Source organism: Taudactylus pleione, unplaced genomic scaffold (assembly GCF_031769625.1).
Source record: "Taudactylus pleione unplaced genomic scaffold, aTauple2 ptg000258l, whole genome shotgun sequence".
In the NCBI taxonomy this organism is placed as follows: Eukaryota; Metazoa; Chordata; class Amphibia; order Anura; family Myobatrachidae; genus Taudactylus; species Taudactylus pleione.
The window spans coordinates 719708-738726 of NW_028284660.1; the positions used below are offsets into that span (position 1 = coordinate 719708).

General features: G+C 46.3%; 1 protein-coding gene across 8 annotated transcripts in view; it reads right to left on the reverse strand.

The window, feature by feature from the left end:
- The window catches only part of CHD4 (chromodomain helicase DNA binding protein 4), a 39146-nt gene extending 21111 nt beyond the window's left edge, over positions 1 to 18035 (reverse strand). For 6 of the 8 annotated variants that reach the window (XM_088480916.1, XM_088480918.1, XM_088480914.1 and 3 more), the window contains exons 1-16: positions 17921 to 18035; positions 16878 to 17039; positions 4999 to 5117; positions 4655 to 4840; positions 3632 to 3750; positions 3274 to 3518; positions 2916 to 3040; positions 2669 to 2804; positions 2405 to 2589; positions 2089 to 2325; positions 1797 to 1991; positions 1442 to 1650; positions 888 to 1019; positions 709 to 805; positions 435 to 626; positions 38 to 238 (exon numbers count right to left, since the gene is read on the reverse strand). In XM_088480916.1, coding sequence (XP_088337042.1) covers positions 38 to 238; positions 435 to 626; positions 709 to 805; positions 888 to 1019; positions 1442 to 1650; positions 1797 to 1991; positions 2089 to 2325; positions 2405 to 2589; positions 2669 to 2804; positions 2916 to 3040; positions 3274 to 3518; positions 3632 to 3750; positions 4655 to 4840; positions 4999 to 5117; positions 16878 to 16956 — 2457 coding nt within the window. In that variant the 5' untranslated portion in view covers positions 16957 to 17039; positions 17921 to 18035. Of the gene's footprint in view, positions 1 to 37; positions 239 to 434; positions 627 to 708; positions 806 to 887; positions 1020 to 1441; positions 1651 to 1796; positions 1992 to 2088; positions 2326 to 2404; positions 2590 to 2668; positions 2805 to 2915; positions 3041 to 3273; positions 3519 to 3631; positions 3751 to 4654; positions 4841 to 4998; positions 5118 to 16877; positions 17040 to 17883 lie in introns of all 8 variants that reach the window. The other 2 variants (XM_088480912.1, XM_088480917.1) reach the window with 2 other exon arrangements.
- Between the last annotated feature and the right edge of the window lie 984 nt (positions 18036 to 19019).

A 19019-nucleotide genomic window follows, 5' to 3' on the forward strand; every position in this document is an offset into this window, starting at 1 on the left:
CGAAGAGTAGGTCAGACAGACCGATTGAGTGACATACCTTCATGCGTGAAGCTTTTTTGCCACCACGGATGGCGTTGTCTTCAAATGAAAACTCGTTCTCTCGAATGACCGCACGGCTGTCCTTGTCTCCAACGTATGTGACAACATACATGTCAGGGGCCCACATTTCAAACTCTCGCTCCCAGTTAATGATGGTGGAGAGTGGGGCACTGACCAAGAATGGACCTTTCGAGTGACCCTGGCACAAAAAAAAAAAAAAACCAGTACAATGAGGATCAGGTCAATGGTTGTTAGGTCAGAAAGTAGTGAATTAAGGGTGGAAGGAAAAAACAAAAAGATGGACTATTATAGCAAGACAATGAGTGTGTTGGGATAGTGAGTGCCAGCATCTAAGACTGGCTGATAGAACATTGATGAGGTCCAGACAGACTTGCCTCTTTATAGAGAGAATACAAGAATACTGCGGTCTGAACGGTTTTTCCCAGACCCATTTCGTCTGCAAGGATGGTGTCAGTACCCTGTGCCCATGAGAAACGCAGCCAGTTTAATCCCTCTAGCTGGTAAGGGTGGAGTGTGCCTCCGGTAATGTCCAAGTACTCTGGCTGGCGATCATACTTCACTGTGGGCTGAGAGAGAAGAGACTATGAGCATCAAAGCAGGAAACCACCACAAGACTCCGGGCTTCACAAGACGCGGTAAGAAACTCACATCAACGGTTGGGGTGTCTGGTGGTCGCTCAAGTTTTCTAAGTTTAACTTTCTTCACCTTCTTAACAGGACGCCCTTCATCTCCGCACATCAGCTCCCTAGTCACAGAAAGACGAGATATAGATGGATGCACAAAAGGAATTAGCAGCTAAACGGTTACGGGCACTCATCTTAACCCACCTGTGGTTCCAGTAGCCCTGTTTGTAAATATCAAAATCCTGAATATCTACATCTTCCAACTCCCAGGATGCTTGGTCATATGCAAGGTCCCTCCACTTGATCAGGTAATGGACATTTCCCTTCTTGTCAATACTGAGTAGAAACACAAGAAAAAGAGTTCAGCCACCAATGGCTTTTAAATTTTTTTTTCCAGCTCATTGATTAATTTATTGTAAATGAAAAAAATGGGCAAACAGTCTGAATGGTTATAAACATTTTTTTTTTTTTTTTTTTAAATTTATGTCCTGTGAACTTTCTCACCACTGTCTGCAATCCAAGATGTTAGCAGTGTTAACAGTATCTCTAAACCAGATATGTGCTGCCTGCCTTGCATAGAATACCAAAACGCGAGATCACATGATCATTCATTTCTAAGGGGGTCAACCAGAAGGCCATATATTGGCGAGCCATTTTTAAACCTTTTCGCCCCAGTCAAAGGTGCTTAACAGTCAAGGAGAGATGTCTCTCAGATTATTGTATTTCAAACTTTACGTTGACCGCCAACGCGTTTTTACCTGTGGTTCAAGACTCTATGAATCATCATCCATTCCGGCTTGATGCCATAACGATAGAATTTCTCCTCCATCTCCAGATACTTTGGGTCTTTGTTTTTTCTTTTGCGGCTCTTTTCTTCTTCGTCTACTCCGTAATCCCCAGCTGGAGGCTCGTCCATGTCGTTTTTTCGCTGGTAGTTCCTGAACATAACCTGGCAGTGCAGCTCCAACTATAACCACAGAGGAAGGGCGAGAGTGGAGAGTGAGGAAGATCAAACCGCTTACATACGTTATAGTCCCCCAAAAACATTATGCAACTCCATTTCTACAATGCTAGGTCGTTCTATGAAGCCCCCAAGAAGTAAATGCCATTTACCTGCAGTTCGGTCACCCAAGAGCAGTGCAGATAGGACATCCCCTGCCACTTGACAAAAAACTCTCGCTCTGGTCGCCCTTCCAAAGGCTTTAGAGTAGCTGAAGGATCTGCTAGTTTGTGCGTTGAAGAGGGAGAAGGTGGCTGTCCCCATTTCCAGATCAATATCTTCTGGATTTTACCCTTAAGAGAAGGGCACTAGGGATAAAGAAAGCACACACACCACAATCCATTACACACAGTAATGAGATTACATTTAGAGATCATAAAAGGCGGGCATTGTGAAAGCACTTACGGTGCACCGAGGGCACAGCCATTCTCCATTGGGAATTTCAGGCAGTGGTGGATTTAGACAATGAATATGATAGGAAGAGGGACAAGCGTCACAACAAAGTAGTTCCCCTCCATCTTTGCAGACACGACAAAACTCCATGTGGTGGTCCTCCTCTTCAGGGTCGCCTACAGTCTCATCCAAATCTTCGTCGATTTCAGAGTTATCCTCTTTAGCTTCCCACTGTACCCCCTCTTTCTCCTAGGATATGAGAAAGACTGGTTAGGACTCCTCTACCCCAAGCACATGGTCGCACAGGTAAGCGAAGCACGTCACTTACACAATGGGGGCAGCTCCATTTGCCCTCAGGTGCTTTGTCCATGTCTGGGTCTAGACAGACCATATGGTAAGCTCGGGGACATGTGTCACACAAGATGATCTCTCCCCCTTGCTGGCAAACCTCACAATAGTCCTGGTGGTCTGTCTCGTAGCCATCTATGCTAACAGTTATGGTATCCTCTTCACCTAGGAAAAGTAGAAGACCTCAGTTATTTAATGCTGCCCATTGTGTACATTGCCAAAGTACAAAAGTTTGAGCATTCACCTTTCTTCTTCTTCTTGGCGGCTTTCAGTTTCTTGCGGCTTCGGCTGCTCTTGCTAGTGGATCCGTCAGATACGGACAAGCTGTTCATGCTGCCTTCATCATAGTCTGAGTCTACATCAAGGTCTTCCTCCTCGCTCTGAGAGGGGGGGAATGGGAGCACAAGCCTCAGTTAATTTGTCATACCACAAACCCACAGCCCTGACTTCATCAAAGAAGACCCTTAACCACCCCATCAATAAATACTCACAGAGGAGCGCTTGCGTTTTGAACCAAAGCCCCCGAGTTTGATCTTCAAAGGGGCCACTTTCTTGGCTTTGGTTTTCTTAGTTTCTGGTGGACGGACAATCTTTGGTTTCTTCCTGGCATTGGGTCCTAGAAACCAAAAAAAATATAAAATAAATATAAGCACTATATAAAAGTTTAACTATACACTACTCGCCTACCGATCCGAACATTAATGTTGTTTGCATCACCCTTTGCCGTGGGCTCGGTCCCATTGACAACTCCTCCCGATTCGCCAACCACTAATCCTCCTCCCGTACATGCTCCTCTCAATTACTCCACTTCTCATATTTAATGCTATTCGAAGAGGTTTTTCCATTCACCTTTTCCTTCCTTGGTCTTTGCCTTGCGTAGGGGAACTTCAACTGGTGGCGGAGGTGGGACCAATACCTCAGTAGAAGCCACCATACTTTCAACGACGGCCACAGCAGCAGCAGCCGCAGCAGCCACAGATGCTCCGGAGCTGCCCTTCAGGGGATTGTTGGTACTGAACTCTCTCCACTTAGCTCCTAGAACCATCATCATCTTAGAGACAGCGATTTTAGGGTTCTTTGCTGCTATAAGAGGCCTAAACAAAGGAGGAATGGGCGTCATAACAGGAGTGGTAGAAAATAGGATGGAAAAGCGTAGGGAAGTGAGGCTGTGTGGCCAGATACACAGAGAGAAAAGAAAAGGGCTTACCTGACAAACTGACTGAAAGCCTTGTAGTTAGTCAGCGTTCTGTAGTCATCCTCTGTGAACACATGATCAATATCTTCCATTCCCCAGTCTTCCAAAAGTTGCCCTGAAGACTTTGGTTCCTGGCGGAGGACAGAACATAGTCATGAGCTGCAGCATAACATGGCATGTCCAAAACGTGGCCAAACACTAGTGAGTGGGGGGACAGAAGGCTACTCAGTGCAAGATCTATGGGCAGTTATAAACAGGTGTGGATTAACAGATAGACAGTAAAAAGGTAGACAATGTCTAGATAGACACCAGATGTTAGACAGTCAATAGGTTGACTGGGACAAAGGGTCGACAGGGTCAAATGGTCGACACATGATTTTTTATATCCCTAATCCTAACCGTCGGGGTAGGTGCATGACCCCAACGGTCCCTTCTAGTGCCTTATCCTAACCCTCCCTTCTGGTGACTAACCAAAAAAAAAAATATATCACTTATTGACTATTTTCATGTTGACCTTTTGACCCAGTCGACCATTTGTACCAGCCGACCTTCTTACATGTCGACCTTTAGTGTGTCAACCTTTTGTCCCAGTCGACCTATTGACTGCCTACCATCTGGTGTCTATCTAGACATTGTCTATCTTTTTACTGTCTATCTATAGTCCGACACCCAATTTCTATGCAAGAGTCAGCGAATGATATTCATACAGCCTCCTATCCACCGCAATGGATAATATGTCACAAGTGTTCATAGCCAGACACCAATTCTTACATCAGCCATTTTATTTGAGCCAAAGTTTTATGAAAGTGGTTCTATGCCCTCTAAATGTGCTGCTTTTATTGAATTACAAAAAGGCACAGTATGTCAAAGACCACCAACCAGATTCATAAGAGCGTCAATAGCGCCAAAAGAGACATTATATTAACGCTTTACATCTATACCGCAGCTGTAGGAATGGCAAGAGAACACTGGTATATAACTGTATATTACAGCATGAGAAGGAGAAAGGATACACCTACGCTCAGATCCCCTTACCTTAGAATCATCGTCATCATCTTCCTCCTCATCACGTTTCACCTTTGTTTTCTTTTCCTTCTTCTGCGCCAACTTTTTCTTCTTCTTCTTACCAGGCGTGTAATCACTGCCCTCGCTATCGGAACGAGCGGGGCCACCGTCATCCTCCCCAAAATCATTCCCTTCACCTGAGCTGTCATCTACGTCCTGGAAAGAGAACGAGCAGCATCTCATCAGCTCTGGGACAAGGACCATCATCGCAAATGCAGACCCCCTCCCTCCACTCAGCTGTAGGGGCTACAGGAGGTATACGCGGCCCATAACCTGGGCACCACCAGCGAAAGGTGCAGTCCCTGTACACTCACCTCCTTTTTCTGTCTCTTCCCCTTGGTTGCTTTGGCTTCCCGAGGTTTTTTGGGTTTCTTCTTTTTCTTTACTTTAGGCGTTTCCACGTCAGAGAGATCCTCGTCCAAATCGTCATCATCTGAAAGGAAGGGAGGGTAAATGTTATATACACAGATGTGGACCGGATGGGAGGGGGGAACGGCATCTGTGCTTCTCAAATGCCTTTTCATATTGGGTGTAACTGAGGGGAATTGGGGGGTTTAGGAGCAGCTGAGGAGAGTAGGAGTACCCGGTGTATACACACAAGGGTTGGAGGTCTTAGCACTCACTATTGTACAGGGAGGGTGTGTGGAGGGGTCTGTCTTATTAGTAAATGGGGGGAAGGGAGGAAGTGATGAGTGTAGGGGGTGACGTGGGTGTCTGGGGGAATAGTAGTATGGTGCCTATGCACGAGGGAGGTGCGGAGGGGCCATCCTAGTGGTAATAAATGACCCCCCTCACTAGTACCCATGAAAGCATGATCCACGCATAAGGATATGCCATGTGTCCTAGGGAAGGGAGAAAACAAAGTCACACCTGACCAAACAAAAAGGACTCTCCAGTTTGAGCAATAATTTAAGGTTAGGAATAGCAATAACAGGTCAAAGGGCTACTAAAACAAGAATACAAAATGAGGTGATCGATATAGAATATATATATAAAACTATAATATATCATGATCTGCCAAGGTATAGGGACAGTCACATATTTTTGACTATTATTAACCTCTGCTATAGCTCATCTGACATTCTGTTCAGGTAATGTCCAAAAACTTTATACCCAATTGTGGATGGTATTCCTAGCCCTCATCTGTAAGCAGTCTTGTATTTTAGATATAGAAGTGGACCAGCAGAAGGAGGAATGTGCATTGGAGCACTGGGAGGAGGGATATTAATCCAGTAACACCACACAAGAGGAGTTGCCAAGATGATAAAGGAACACCTCTACATTAGGAAGGAGGGGAGGGGGGGGGGGGGGAGAGCAGAGAGGGGGTGGGGCGGAGGACATGATGACGATAGCATTATGCACACAGAATCTCTTCTGGGACACGAGCAGAGGCAGATCAGACAGATTTAGCAGCCTACGCTGCCACTGGTCAGGAACGGGAAGACATCCAGGACACACGTAGAGAAAGGGGCCATTCCTTGCAGTGCTGCAGCCATTTTGTTTATGTGATTTGCTAGATCCAGCTGTGCTGACCTGGCAGGAAGCGCTGGCGCAGATGGCATATGAGCAGAGCTGCACCACGCATTATCAGCCTACTTCTAGGAGACAGAGAGGCCCCATACCGTGTATCAGTATACAGTCATTCCTCTCACCGTCTCTGTATGAATATGGGTTACTCCTTATTGTGACAATGAACCCAGCCAGAGCGTAGTTTTACACCTGCAGAGATCAATGCCCAAGGCCTCATACCCACCGTCATCAGTAGCGTGCGTTGTACGGGTGTTTAACAACAGCTCCAGGAACGGAAATGGGTCTGAAAACAGAAACAGTTGTTTCCGATGGCCTCATCCCATCTTGCGTCGTAACTCAGCTTTTCCTGACTTCTGCTAACCTTGTCTGCACCATTTGCTGGCACCAACCGCAAGCGAACAATTGGGAAAACGTTGGCAATATTCAGTTAGCTCCTGAGTAAAAAACGCAATTACCAACTACGTCCAACCTGGGTTAAACACCAGTGAGTAGGAGGCCTTAGAGAATGGGCATCTGCGGGTAATAATGACATCTCATATAAACCGTGACTGCATCTATCCACACGTCACAGCTCTCCACAACCAATCGCTCGGCTTCTGTGGTCTACCAGAAACACACCTAACTAGAGTGACCGGTTACGGACAAAGATTGGGAAGAATGGTTGTTTCTTCAGGAAACTACAGAATACTCCCCTACATCCCTGTCACTGGGTCTCATTCAGAGCCGCTCGTAAGCGGCCGTTCGCTCGTTCCGAGCGATGTTCGCACATCTGCGCATGCATACGGTTTGTAATACGCATGCGCGAACCAGTCAGTGCGGCCGAAAATCGTTTGTTCGCTATATAGCGAATGCCTGCTATTTTGAGTGACAGAGGGAGGCGTATGTGTGTGGTAACAGGGGAAGGTGCTTGAAAACGGGGAGTGGAATTCAGAACGCAGGCGTGCCTAAAGGTCAAAACGGGCGTTTTAAGGGTGTGCATAATTAAAACAGCAGCGTCATTGACCACGTCACTTGGCTGTTTTATAGTCAGAACTGCTCGCAATATAGCTGTAGGAAAAACCAGCCACAAGAATTGCGAGCAGTTCATACCCTGTTCGATGTACTCGATTAATCTTTTAAATAGCGGACATGACGTATGATGCGAGCGGCCAGGGGGCGCATTTGTCAAAATTACGACCACAAGTTTTGTTCGCTCGTTCAGACTTATAGGCGTGAACAGACCGCAAAGAGCGAACGGTTCATTTGAATAGTCACCCCCTTTTCCTGAACGAGCGAGCGCAAATAGCGTCCGGCTCTGAATCAGACCCACTGTTCTTTTGTTACTTATAACCACAGTATGTGGTTTTCCCTTTCTCCTCGGATTATAAAATACTCCTCCATGTATGCTGTATAGCACCTCATACCATTTGTAAGCATTGCATTCCAGGTATAGTTAAGCTGGGCACTGGTCACAACGTTTGCACTATATTTTACGGTGTCTAATAAAAAGGACTTCTCTAAACATATCCAAAGAAGAGACATGACGTACTGGTATTTGTAATGTACCGGTTATCACAAGTGGGCATTGAAAGACTAGTCATTTGCAGCAGGTCTAATCACACGCGAGCAGGCAAATGGGCATACACACTGCACGATATACCAGATTTGTCATTCAGATTTTCCCAGAAACGACAAATCAGGCTGATATCGTGCAAGTGTGTACCCGGCCGTAGTAATGCAGCAGTTCATCCCCTAGCAACAGACACGCTGCAGAATTCTGTAGTCAGATGATCGGTCTCATGCATACCATGTCACATGACCGCGTTCAGGAGCAGTTAGGGACACCTGCATATTCATTAACCTGATGTCTGACCACTCACACCGGGGTCCAATAACCAGGTGTACCCTGCGAGAGACCACTCACACCAGGGTCCAATAACCAGGTGTACCCTGCAAGAGACCACTCACACCAGGGTCCAATAACCAGGTGTACCCTGCGAGAGACCACTCACACCAGGGTCCAATAACCAGGTGTACCCTGCGAGAGACCACTCACACAGGGGTCCAATAACCAGGTGTACCCTGCGAGAGACCACTCACACAGGGGTCCTTATGCAGGCGTAACCAGCCAGAAACCACTCACATCAGTCTCCATTATAAAGTCCATATAGGTGAGAAACCAGTCACATCAGATGAGTCCACTGACCGATATATTGTCCTTTCCATTGTGTGGGTGTGTACGGACAATATGTCTTAACGCCATCATTCACAGATATATCACATTTGCCCTGCAGCACAGCAGATGCCGATATATCCTGCAGATCTATCAGCACTTCTTGGTGTGTGTGTAAAGGTGACCAGTCGACCACCCATGCCCTTGCTTCAGGTTCTGCACTAGGATCACAACTGGACGGGGTTTCCCCACTGGTGGATATGTCAACTGCCGGCTGGGAAATCTAAAAGCCCATCCAGTTGAGATCTCAGTGCAGACACATCGGTCAAACGAATGGCAAGTGTGTATGCACTTCATAGGTCGGCAACACGGCCGCCACGTCGGCCTGGTGTGTACCCAGCTTTATAATTTAGCCAGTAAGACACTAGACACAGTCTGCGTCTTAATCCAGGAGTAAATGGCGACAGTAACATGCTTGTATTACTCTAGCTGTATATGATGAGTGTCACACTGCATACACAGAGACAGTTATATTACAGTCCTATCCAAGGAGGAAATTACAAGTTATACAGTTTTATCCTATGTGTATATAGTGAGACAGTCACCCTGGGTATATTTCTAGGTGTATATGGTGTGACAGTCACTCTGCAGTATATTTCTAAATGTACATGGAGAGACAATCACTCTGCGTAATCAGTCTTATTTCAAGCGTACCCAGCACAATACCAGTCACATACTATAGGTGTGCCCAGTGAGACCGCAGTCACATCAGCCTTATATTATAGGTGTACACAGTACCTCATACTATAGGTGTACCCAGCGAGCCAGTCACATACTATAGGTGTGCCCAGCGAGACCCCAGTCACATCAGCCTTATATTATAGGTGTACACAGTACCTCATACTATAGGTGTACCCAGCGAGCCAGTCACATACTATAGGTGTACCCAGCGAGCCAGTCACATACTATAGGTGTACCCAGCGAGACCCCAGTCACATCAGCCTTATATTATAGGTGTACACAGTACCTCATACTATAGGTGTACCCAGCGAGCCAGTCACATACTATAGGTGTACCCAGCGAGCCAGTCACATACTATAGGTGTACCCAGCGAGACCCCAGTCACATCAGCCTTATACAGAGTCTTATTCCAGGTGTACCTAGAGTGACACCATTCACATAAATGTGGTATCTTCTTAGAGGTTCGGGCTGAAGGACTTAAAAGGCCAATATTATATTAAATGAAGAAGTCTATTGCATTTAATATTATTGCCATTTTAAATCCCACACCAAAGCTGTTAACAGCTTAGTAAATATACCTCAGCATCTGACAATAAGTACACCCAGCGCAATACCAGTCACATCAGTGTATTCCAGGCGTAAATGGCGACAGTCAAAAGGCCATTTATTCTAGGTTAAATGGCTAGATGGTCACACTGCTGTATTATTCTAGTGAGAACAGTCATATAATGGTCCTATCCAAAATGTAAATGGTGACAAACATGATCATACTAAGTGTATATGGTGAGACCATCACCTCGCCATATAATACTGCAGGGTAACTATCTCTCCATATATACCTAGGATTATAACGGGTGTATATAGCAAGACAGTCCCCCTGCAGATTCATAGGCTTTGTCCAGGTGTACCTAGTGATAAATAGTCACATCACCATCTTATTATAGGTGTAAGTGAGCACTGCCACCGTGCAATGTACTTCTAGGGGGATATGGGGGGTGGGGGCAATTTCATTGTTTTTTTTAAAGGCGTGCTAATTAACGTGCGCCCAATGTTGCAAATAAATTGCTTTGGGCACCCATTACTGCGCATGTTGCAGACAATTAGACCAGGTTTAGCCACATAAAACGGCTAAACCCATCTAACGTCCTGGTTAGAGCGCCCAAACCAGACTTTTCGCACATTTCTGCCGCCTCCTCAGGATGGGGAGAGCAGGAATGTCGGCACCTTTTCGAGGCCAAACAATGCAATAATTGAATTGCCCCGTGTGTCTATGGAGAGCCACCGTGCAGTATTATTCTAGGTGTATATGGTGAGACAGCCACAGTGCAGTGTTATTGTAGGTCTATGTCTCCCCATATACACCTAGAATAACACTGCACAGTGGCTGTCTCCCCATATATACCTACAATAACACTGCACTGTGGCTGTCTCCCCATATACACCTACGATAACACTGCACTGTGGCTGTCTCCCCATATACACCTAGGATAACACTGCACTGTGGCTGTCTCCCCATATACACCTACAATAACACTGCACGGAATGGGTATGATATACCGACGGCTAAATAGCTGTTCTAATCCCGATGCTGGAAGCTCAAAAGTAGAAGATCCCGACAGGGGAGATAATTGGCTATTCCTAACCCTTCCTGTTTGGTGCCTAACCCTTCCCCTAGTGACTAAACCTAAACCCCCCCCCTTACCCGGGGACAGAGCTGTCTGGACATTTGGCATTCCCACGTACGGTATATGCCGAAACTGGTATCCGGATGTCCTCCGGGATATCGGCGGCGGGATGCTTGCGACAGCATTTTGTCGGCCGGCATTCCGTCCGCCGCCCATTAACTACATCCCCACCACACAGTGGCTGTCTCTCTATATACACCTAGAATAACACTGCACTGTGGCTATGGGGAGACAGCCACAGTGCAGTGTTATCGTAGGTGTATATGGGGAGACAGCCACAGTGCAGTGTTATCGTAGGTATATATGGGGAGACAGCCACAGTGCAGTGTTATCCTAGGTGTATATGGGGAGACAGCCACAGTGCAGTTTTATCCTAGGTGTATATGGGGAGACAGCCACAGTGCAGTTATTGAAGGTGTATATGGGGAGACAGCCACAGTGCAGTTATTGAAGGTGTATATGGGGAGACAGCCACAGTGCAGTTATTGAAGGTGTATATGGGGAGACAGCCACAGTGCAGTTATTGAAGGTGTATATGGGGAGACAGCCACTGTGCAGTTATTGAAGGTGTATATGAGGAGACAGCCACTGTGCAGTTATTGAAGGTGTATATGAGGAGACAGCCACTGTGCAGTGTTAAGGTCCCCATGCACGGGGCGATTTTTCACACGATCTGGCAGCTTTAGACTGATCGGAACGACCAATCGTGTGAAAAATAGGTTTTCCCATAGACTATTCCGATGCGCGTCCCCGGCGTCGTGTATCAGCATTGTAGATCAGATGGTTTTGCAGAAAGATTTCAAAGGAACAGTACGATGTGACACATGTTAATACATCGGATCGTATGGTCGTTTGTAGAATCGAACCATTTCTAAATACAAATCGTACAGAATGTCAAGGGAATCGTATGCGAGATTGGATATGGGGGCCTTTATTCTAGGTGTATAGAGAGACAGCAATGTCAGCGCCTTTTCGCGGCAAAACAATGCAATAATTGAATTGCTCTGTTGGGCGCCCACACTGACAGCTACGTGGCACTAACAATTGGATTGTCCCCTATGTGTCTATGGAGAGCCACCATACAGTATTATTCTAGGTGTATATGGGGAGACAGCCACAGTGCAGTGTTATCCTAGGTGTATATGGGGAGACAGCCACAGTGCAGTGTTATCCTAGGTGTATATGGGGAGACAGCCACAGTGCAGTGTTATCCTAGGTGTATATGGGGAGACAGCCACAGTGCAGTGTTATCCTAGGTGTATATGGGGAGACAGCCACAGTGCAGTGTTATCCTAGGTGTATATGGGGAGACAGCCACGGTGCAGTATTTGGGTACACACTTTTACGATTGCAGGCTGATCGGGTAAAACTGTCCTGATCGGCCGTGCAGTCTGTCCCCAGTGTGACCCCCTGTCCGCCGCGTACACACGGTGCAGACATAGCTCAGTGTGTACGGGCTTCTATGGGATCGGGAGATCGGACAGACGAATATTAAAAACTGTACATAAGATGCGACCTCCCGAACGTTGGAGGGGTGTTAATAGCCGTTTATCGGCTAACTTTCCTGTAACGGGACAGGGTACACACCTATACAATCCAATGGCCGTTCTCTCGATATTAGATGAACGGCCCGATGATTGTATAGGTGTGTACCAAGCTTAAGTCTATGTGTATATACACAGACAGTCACCAAGCAGTTTTTAGTCTAGGTGTATAGATTGTAAGCTCCTCTGGTACATAGACTTATGTGAATGACTGACATTCTCTGTAAAGCACTGCGGAATATGTGCAAGCTGTATAAATGTTAATATATTGTGAGACCATCACATGACAGTATTATTCTGGGTGTACATAGCGAACCATCCACACTGCAGTATTATTCTAGGTGCATATTGAGAGTCGGTCACATGGCAGTATTATTCTAGGTGTATATGGTGAGAATACCACACTGCAGTATTATTCTAGGTGCATATTGAGAGTCTGTCACATGGCAGTATTATTCTAGGTGTATATGGCGAGAATACCACAGTGCAGTATCATTCTAGGTGCATATGGAGAGTCGGTCACATGGCAGTATTATTCCATGTGTATATGGTGAGCCAGCCACACTGCAGTATTATTCTAGGTGCATATGGAGAGTCGGTCACATGGCAGTATTATTCCATGTGTATATGGTGAGCCAGCCACACTGCAGTATTATTCTAGGTGCATATGGAGAGTCGGTCACATGGCAGTATTATTCTAGGTGCATATTGAGAGTCGGTCACATGGCAGTATTATTCTAGGTGTATATGGCGAGAATACCACAGTGCAGTATTATTCTAGGTGCATATGGAGAGTCGGTCACATGGCAGTATTATTCCATGTGTATATGGTGAGCCAGCCACACTGCAGTATTATTCTAGGTGCATATGGAGAGTCGGTCACATGGCAGTATTATTCTAGGTGTATATGGAGAGTCGGTCACATGGCAGTATTATTCTAGGTGTATATGGAGAGTCGGTCACATGGCAGTATTATTCTAGGTGTATATGGAGAGTCGGTCACATGGCAGTATTATTCCATGTGTATATGGTGAGCCAGCCACACTGCAGTATTATTCTAGGTGCATATGGAGAGTCGGTCACATGGCAGTATTATTCTATGTGTATATGGTGAGAATGCCACAGTGCAGTATTATTCTATGTGTATATGGTGAGAATGCCACACTGCAGTATTATTCTAGGTGCATATGGAGAGTCGGTCACATGGCAGTATTATTCTATGTGTATATGGTGAGAATGCCACAGTGCAGTATTATTCTATGTGTATATGGTGAGAATGCCACACTGCAGTATTATTCTAGGTGCATATGGAGAGTCGGTCACATGGCAGTATTATTCTATGTGTATATGGTGAGAATGCCACAGTGCAGTATTATTCTATGTGTATATGGTGAGAATGCCACACTGCAGTATTATTCTAGGTGCATATGGAGAGTCGGTCACATGGCAGTATTATTCTATGTGTATATGGTGAGAATGCCACACTGCAGTATTATTCTAGGTGTATATGGTGAGCCAGCCACACTGCAGTATTATTCTAGGTGCATATGTAGAGTCGGTCACATGGCAGTATTATTCTAGGTGTATATGGTGAGCCAGCCACACTGCAGTATTATTCTAGGTGCATATGGAGGGTCGGTCACATGGCAGTATTATTCTATGTGTATATGGTGAGACAGCCACACTGCAGTATTATTCTAGGTGCATATGGAGGGTCGGTCACATGGCAGTATTATTCTATGTGTATATGGTGAGACAGCCACACTGCAGTATTATTCTAGGTGCATATGGAGGGTCGGTCACATGGCAGTATTATTCTATGTGTATATGGTGAGACAGCCACACTGCAGTATTATTCTAGGTGCATATGGAGGGTCGGTCACATGGCAGTATTATTCTATGTGTATATGGTGACAATACCACACTGCAGTATTATTCTAGGTGCATATGGTGAAACAGTCACATGTGACAACCCCTCAGGTCACTGTGCAGTTGCTGGGTAGGAGAACAAAAGCCCGGGAAAGGCAGGGACAGCAGCTCACATATGGGGGAGGGGGGAGGACAGGAGGAGGAGACAGGGACAGATACCGGAGGAAAAGGTATATGCAGAGCAGTTCCTTTAGGAGAATAGGGCAGAAAGACACTGAGCCGGAGAACAGGCCGATATCAAGGCCTGCGGCCCAGTGTTCCTCTGTGAGAGGAGATGCAGAAAGGCACATGCAGAGGGGAGGTGGGGGCTTCCCCTTGTCTGACAGCCCCCTCCCGCCCATACTGCACACGCAGCTCTGTAAGGGGGAGGGGGGGGTTAGCTTTTGTTTCTTTAGGACAGGACAGTTAATGGCTGCTTTACTTTCCTACTTTGACAAGATGGCAGCACCCCAAAACCATCCGCACCACAGCTGTACCTCAAATTCGCCAAACTCTGGAAGTTTGCGTGAATTTAGGAACCTCAGACACCTCCAATAATATTACAATATCACCTCAACAACCAGGTTGTAAATAGATTGAAGGTATGATTTGTAAGTCCTTCATGCGATTGATTATAAATGCATAACGTTCTTATAATCTCCTCAATATACAATTAATGGATCACGGAAATGGATCATTCACCCAAAGAGATAATAAAATACAATGTAAGAATACTTATTAAAATGTGTCCAATACTGCATCTCTTTCAGACTTGTGTGTGTTTATATTTCAGAGCCAACCCATATACACACACGTAAACATTAATATGGTGTATTTATATAGTGCCACCCATTTTCTAAGCGCTGTACAGAGAATATAAACACACTGAAATAGCAGCAATTACTAACAGGCCTGGCAAATTCAATATTCACAAACCAGGCTAAAGTACATAGCCAAGACATCCAAATAGACAAACATCGTACATCATCCCACACACCCAATCCACAGCATCAGGACCCTGTATACAGACAGAACGGTATACACAGAATAGAGAGATGACAACTTCTTCCACCAAACAGGATACTGGACAACACTCAAGCCACAAAATAAACAGCATTTTCTGGGCAAATGTGTTATCACATGTTATGGGGATACAGTCTTTATCCCAGCGGCCGCGATGCCGGCACCGGAATCCCGACGCCGACATCCTGACCGCTGGGATACCAAAGGTAAGTAGCGGGGTGGGGAGGGGGAAGTGTTAGGGGGTTAGGCACTAAGGGGGAGTGTTAGATTCAGGCACCAAAGAGGGAGGGGGGTTAGCATACCAAACAAGTGTCGGTATGCTAGCCCTGTCGGGATGCCGGTGTCGGTATCCCGACAGCCGGCATCCCATATAGATTCCTGGGGAGGATCCAAAATGGTCTCCACTGACCGAGTAACTACATCTAGTCATAACACTGAACCAATGAAAACCAACATGAAGAATTGGAGAGGTCCATGAATAGTCTCATGGACCAATTAATACAATCGCTGAATTTCCAAGCAGGCAAATGCCACTTGTTTTAGCTCGCACCCCATATAAATATGAGCAAACTACAAGCAAGATTAAGGGACAGAAATCTGCACAGCTGCAGAACCGCACGCTGAACTGAAGAGGCACCCCAAAGAGGAGATTCCAGATTCATGGCTGAATATTACACGCTAGGGTTATGTGGGATATTACATAACCATGCACAGATTTATAATGAAAGCAAAAACAAAGCCTCCATCTCCACTTGACAGCAAATGTTTGCCTGCATTATAGTTTGAGTCTAACTGACAAGGTCGCAACTACAGGTCATGATGTGACAGACCTTTGTTTATTGCCGCCACAAACTGGGAATGGCCGATCGGTGGTCTTATATCGATCTTCTACTACATCGATTCGATATTATGCACAAATGGAGGAGACCGGACTCATCACGCATACACAGTTATGGGGGGGGTTTGAAGAAAAAATTTCACATATGCGCCATGGAGGAGAAGACGCTGGGGAACAAGTGAACAGATCCCCGTCAGGATCACGAATTTAGGATCGATCCTGTTGATACATCACACCTCAGCGGGAATTCGAGCTGACAGTTATAAAAGTTTGAGCATCGATGCCCATCCCTACCACTGACTGGCATTAGTTAAAAATTAAGGTTGAATATTAGTAATAGTGAATATTTGTTCTACAAAATATATATTTCCAGTTCTCTAGGTGTTCTCAGTTAGCCTGAAGTAGAAGACTTCAATGTACTGAAGGATCCACTGTGGACCACTCTCTCCTTAGAAATTCAATAGGGAATCCCTCACCTGACACAAAGCCCAGGGCTGAACAGCTTCTCAACAGACAGTCGAGGTTTTAGTGCTGGAGGACTGGAGACACTCTAGGCCAATCATTCAGTGATCAATACCACCTCATCTCCGTTCCTGTCCTCCAACGCTCAAAAGTCTCTCCCGGATTCCCAGCAACCTCTCGGGATGCAACTACGAGGGGCGAGGGGGTTCCCTGACTTGCATCAAAGACTTTCAGGTATCTGCAGAAGTTGCATTCTGATCCAAACCCCATTACACTGCACACTATTGGCGCATCAGGCGCACATCCCTACCTTGATGGAGGCCGCTGTTCAGCATCACTTCTATTTCACCTTCACTGCCCGGGGAGGAGGGTCCCAGTCCGGAAGCCATCGAGGAGAATTAATGGCACAATGAAGCAGAAATTAATATCCAAGGGGTACCGGAGAGATCACTGCCTGGCACATGAGAGGAGGCTGCAATGGAGACAACAGTCTGTAAATGGCAACACTTACAAAGATACAGAGCTTAAGCAACGCAGAACCATGGATGGACAACTGAGAGCAAGAGGTTCCAGGGAAAGAAACGCACCATGTTATTTCAATTATTGAGAAAATAAGTATAATTTTTTTTATTTTACCACACACACATATAGGATCTTCAGTTACACTCTATCACTCTAAGCCCAGGCCCCATGTAATGAACCCTGAGCCTATAAGCCTCCACAGTTCAGACAATAAGAGAAAATGACATTTAAGAAACTTAACACAAAACCCCCTATATTGCTGGGAGTGTGACGGAGGCGCATCCCTATGTCCCAGGCTCAGGCCATCACTAATGGGGACATGAGACGCTGCTGCCGGTGGCGAGGCCATGAAAGGCAGCTCCTGGGGTCCTTTGTCAGGCCAGCTGGGGGTAGTAGTCCTCCTGGCCAGCAGCACAATAGCTGTAACTCTCAGGAAGGGACACAATGGTGAGAACTTTCAGTGCATAGTGCAGGACACATACTACTGGGAGCGCAGAGCTAAGAAGTTACATCGAGAAACAATGTATCACTTTGTGGGGAATTCTCTAACCGGGATCTCACCCACACTATGGAAGCAAGGACACCTATATACACAGTCATGCGATAGATCTATAACATGCCCCCAATGAGAGATATATATATATATATACACACACACGCACACATACATACATACACTGCTCTGTCCGCCCCCCTCCCCCCCAGGACATATAGAAGTCCATAGGCGCGCACACAATAGGCCGGTGTACAGAGACCCCCCCTATAGTATCCATTCCAGCCCCTCTGCACCATACCTATATGTGCACTTCCCGTTCCCGGGCAAAGTCTCACCTCGGCCCGGTATATTACAGTGTACGGAAAGCCACACGCTCCCTCCTGACGGTATACACTCCCGCTCCCTCTCCTCCTGTGCACCGGCAATGATGGTGAAGGCCCCGCCCCTTCCCTCGTCCCGCCCCGTTACCATGGCGACCACCGCGTTGCCCTTAGAGATGGGCGGCCTGCTGACATCCCATAATAACGTGACTTGGTCTGACATCCCATAATAGTCCGTGCTGAGGCATCCCATAATAAGCCCAGGGAGCCTGGCATCCCATAATAGTCTCTCTCTCCCTCATCATCACACAGCACAGGCCATAGTAACAGGAGGGAATCTGGCATCCCATAATAAGTCAGCCCTGGCATCCCATAATAAACTGAGGGAGATTGACATCCCATAATAGTCCACTGACATCCCATAATAACTTCAGGGAGCCTGACATCCCATAATAAGTGTGGGGGGGGGGGGGGGGGGAGAGCCTGACATCCCATAATATGCTCTCATCCCTGGCATCCCATAATAACAAGGCATCCCTGTCACACTGTCACACAGTGCCAGGTGTCCCTCAGTGCCAAGCCCCTGGGACCTGGCCACAGTCACTGCCACAGTACTACATCCCTTACTACCTGCCTGGCACCTACCTGTACCTGGGGCAGATAGTAGTAGTACCTCACTTCTGCATCCTTCATTACTACCTGGGATATTGCTGCTATACCTGCTACTACTACTACTATATGCTATAGCTACTTCCCCTAGTAATGTGCTTCTGTATAGCTAGAACTGAATATTGCTACCTGCTTCCCTATCTCTGTTGTTTAAGTAACCAGGTCCTGAATCTAGTTATGTATAGGTGCTGCTCTCAGTAACCGGTACCTGAGTCTCATAGTAACTGGGGAGACATTGTTATGTATAGGTGCTGCTCTCAGCAACCAGGACCATAGTCTTATAGTACCTGGAAGCGACATTGATATGTATAGTATAGGTGCTGCTCTCAGTAACCAGGACCTGCGTCTCATGGTAACTGGCAGAGATATTGTTATGTATAGGTGCTGCTCTCAGAAACCTGGACCTGAGTCTCATAGTAACTGGGTAGACAGTGCTATGTATAAG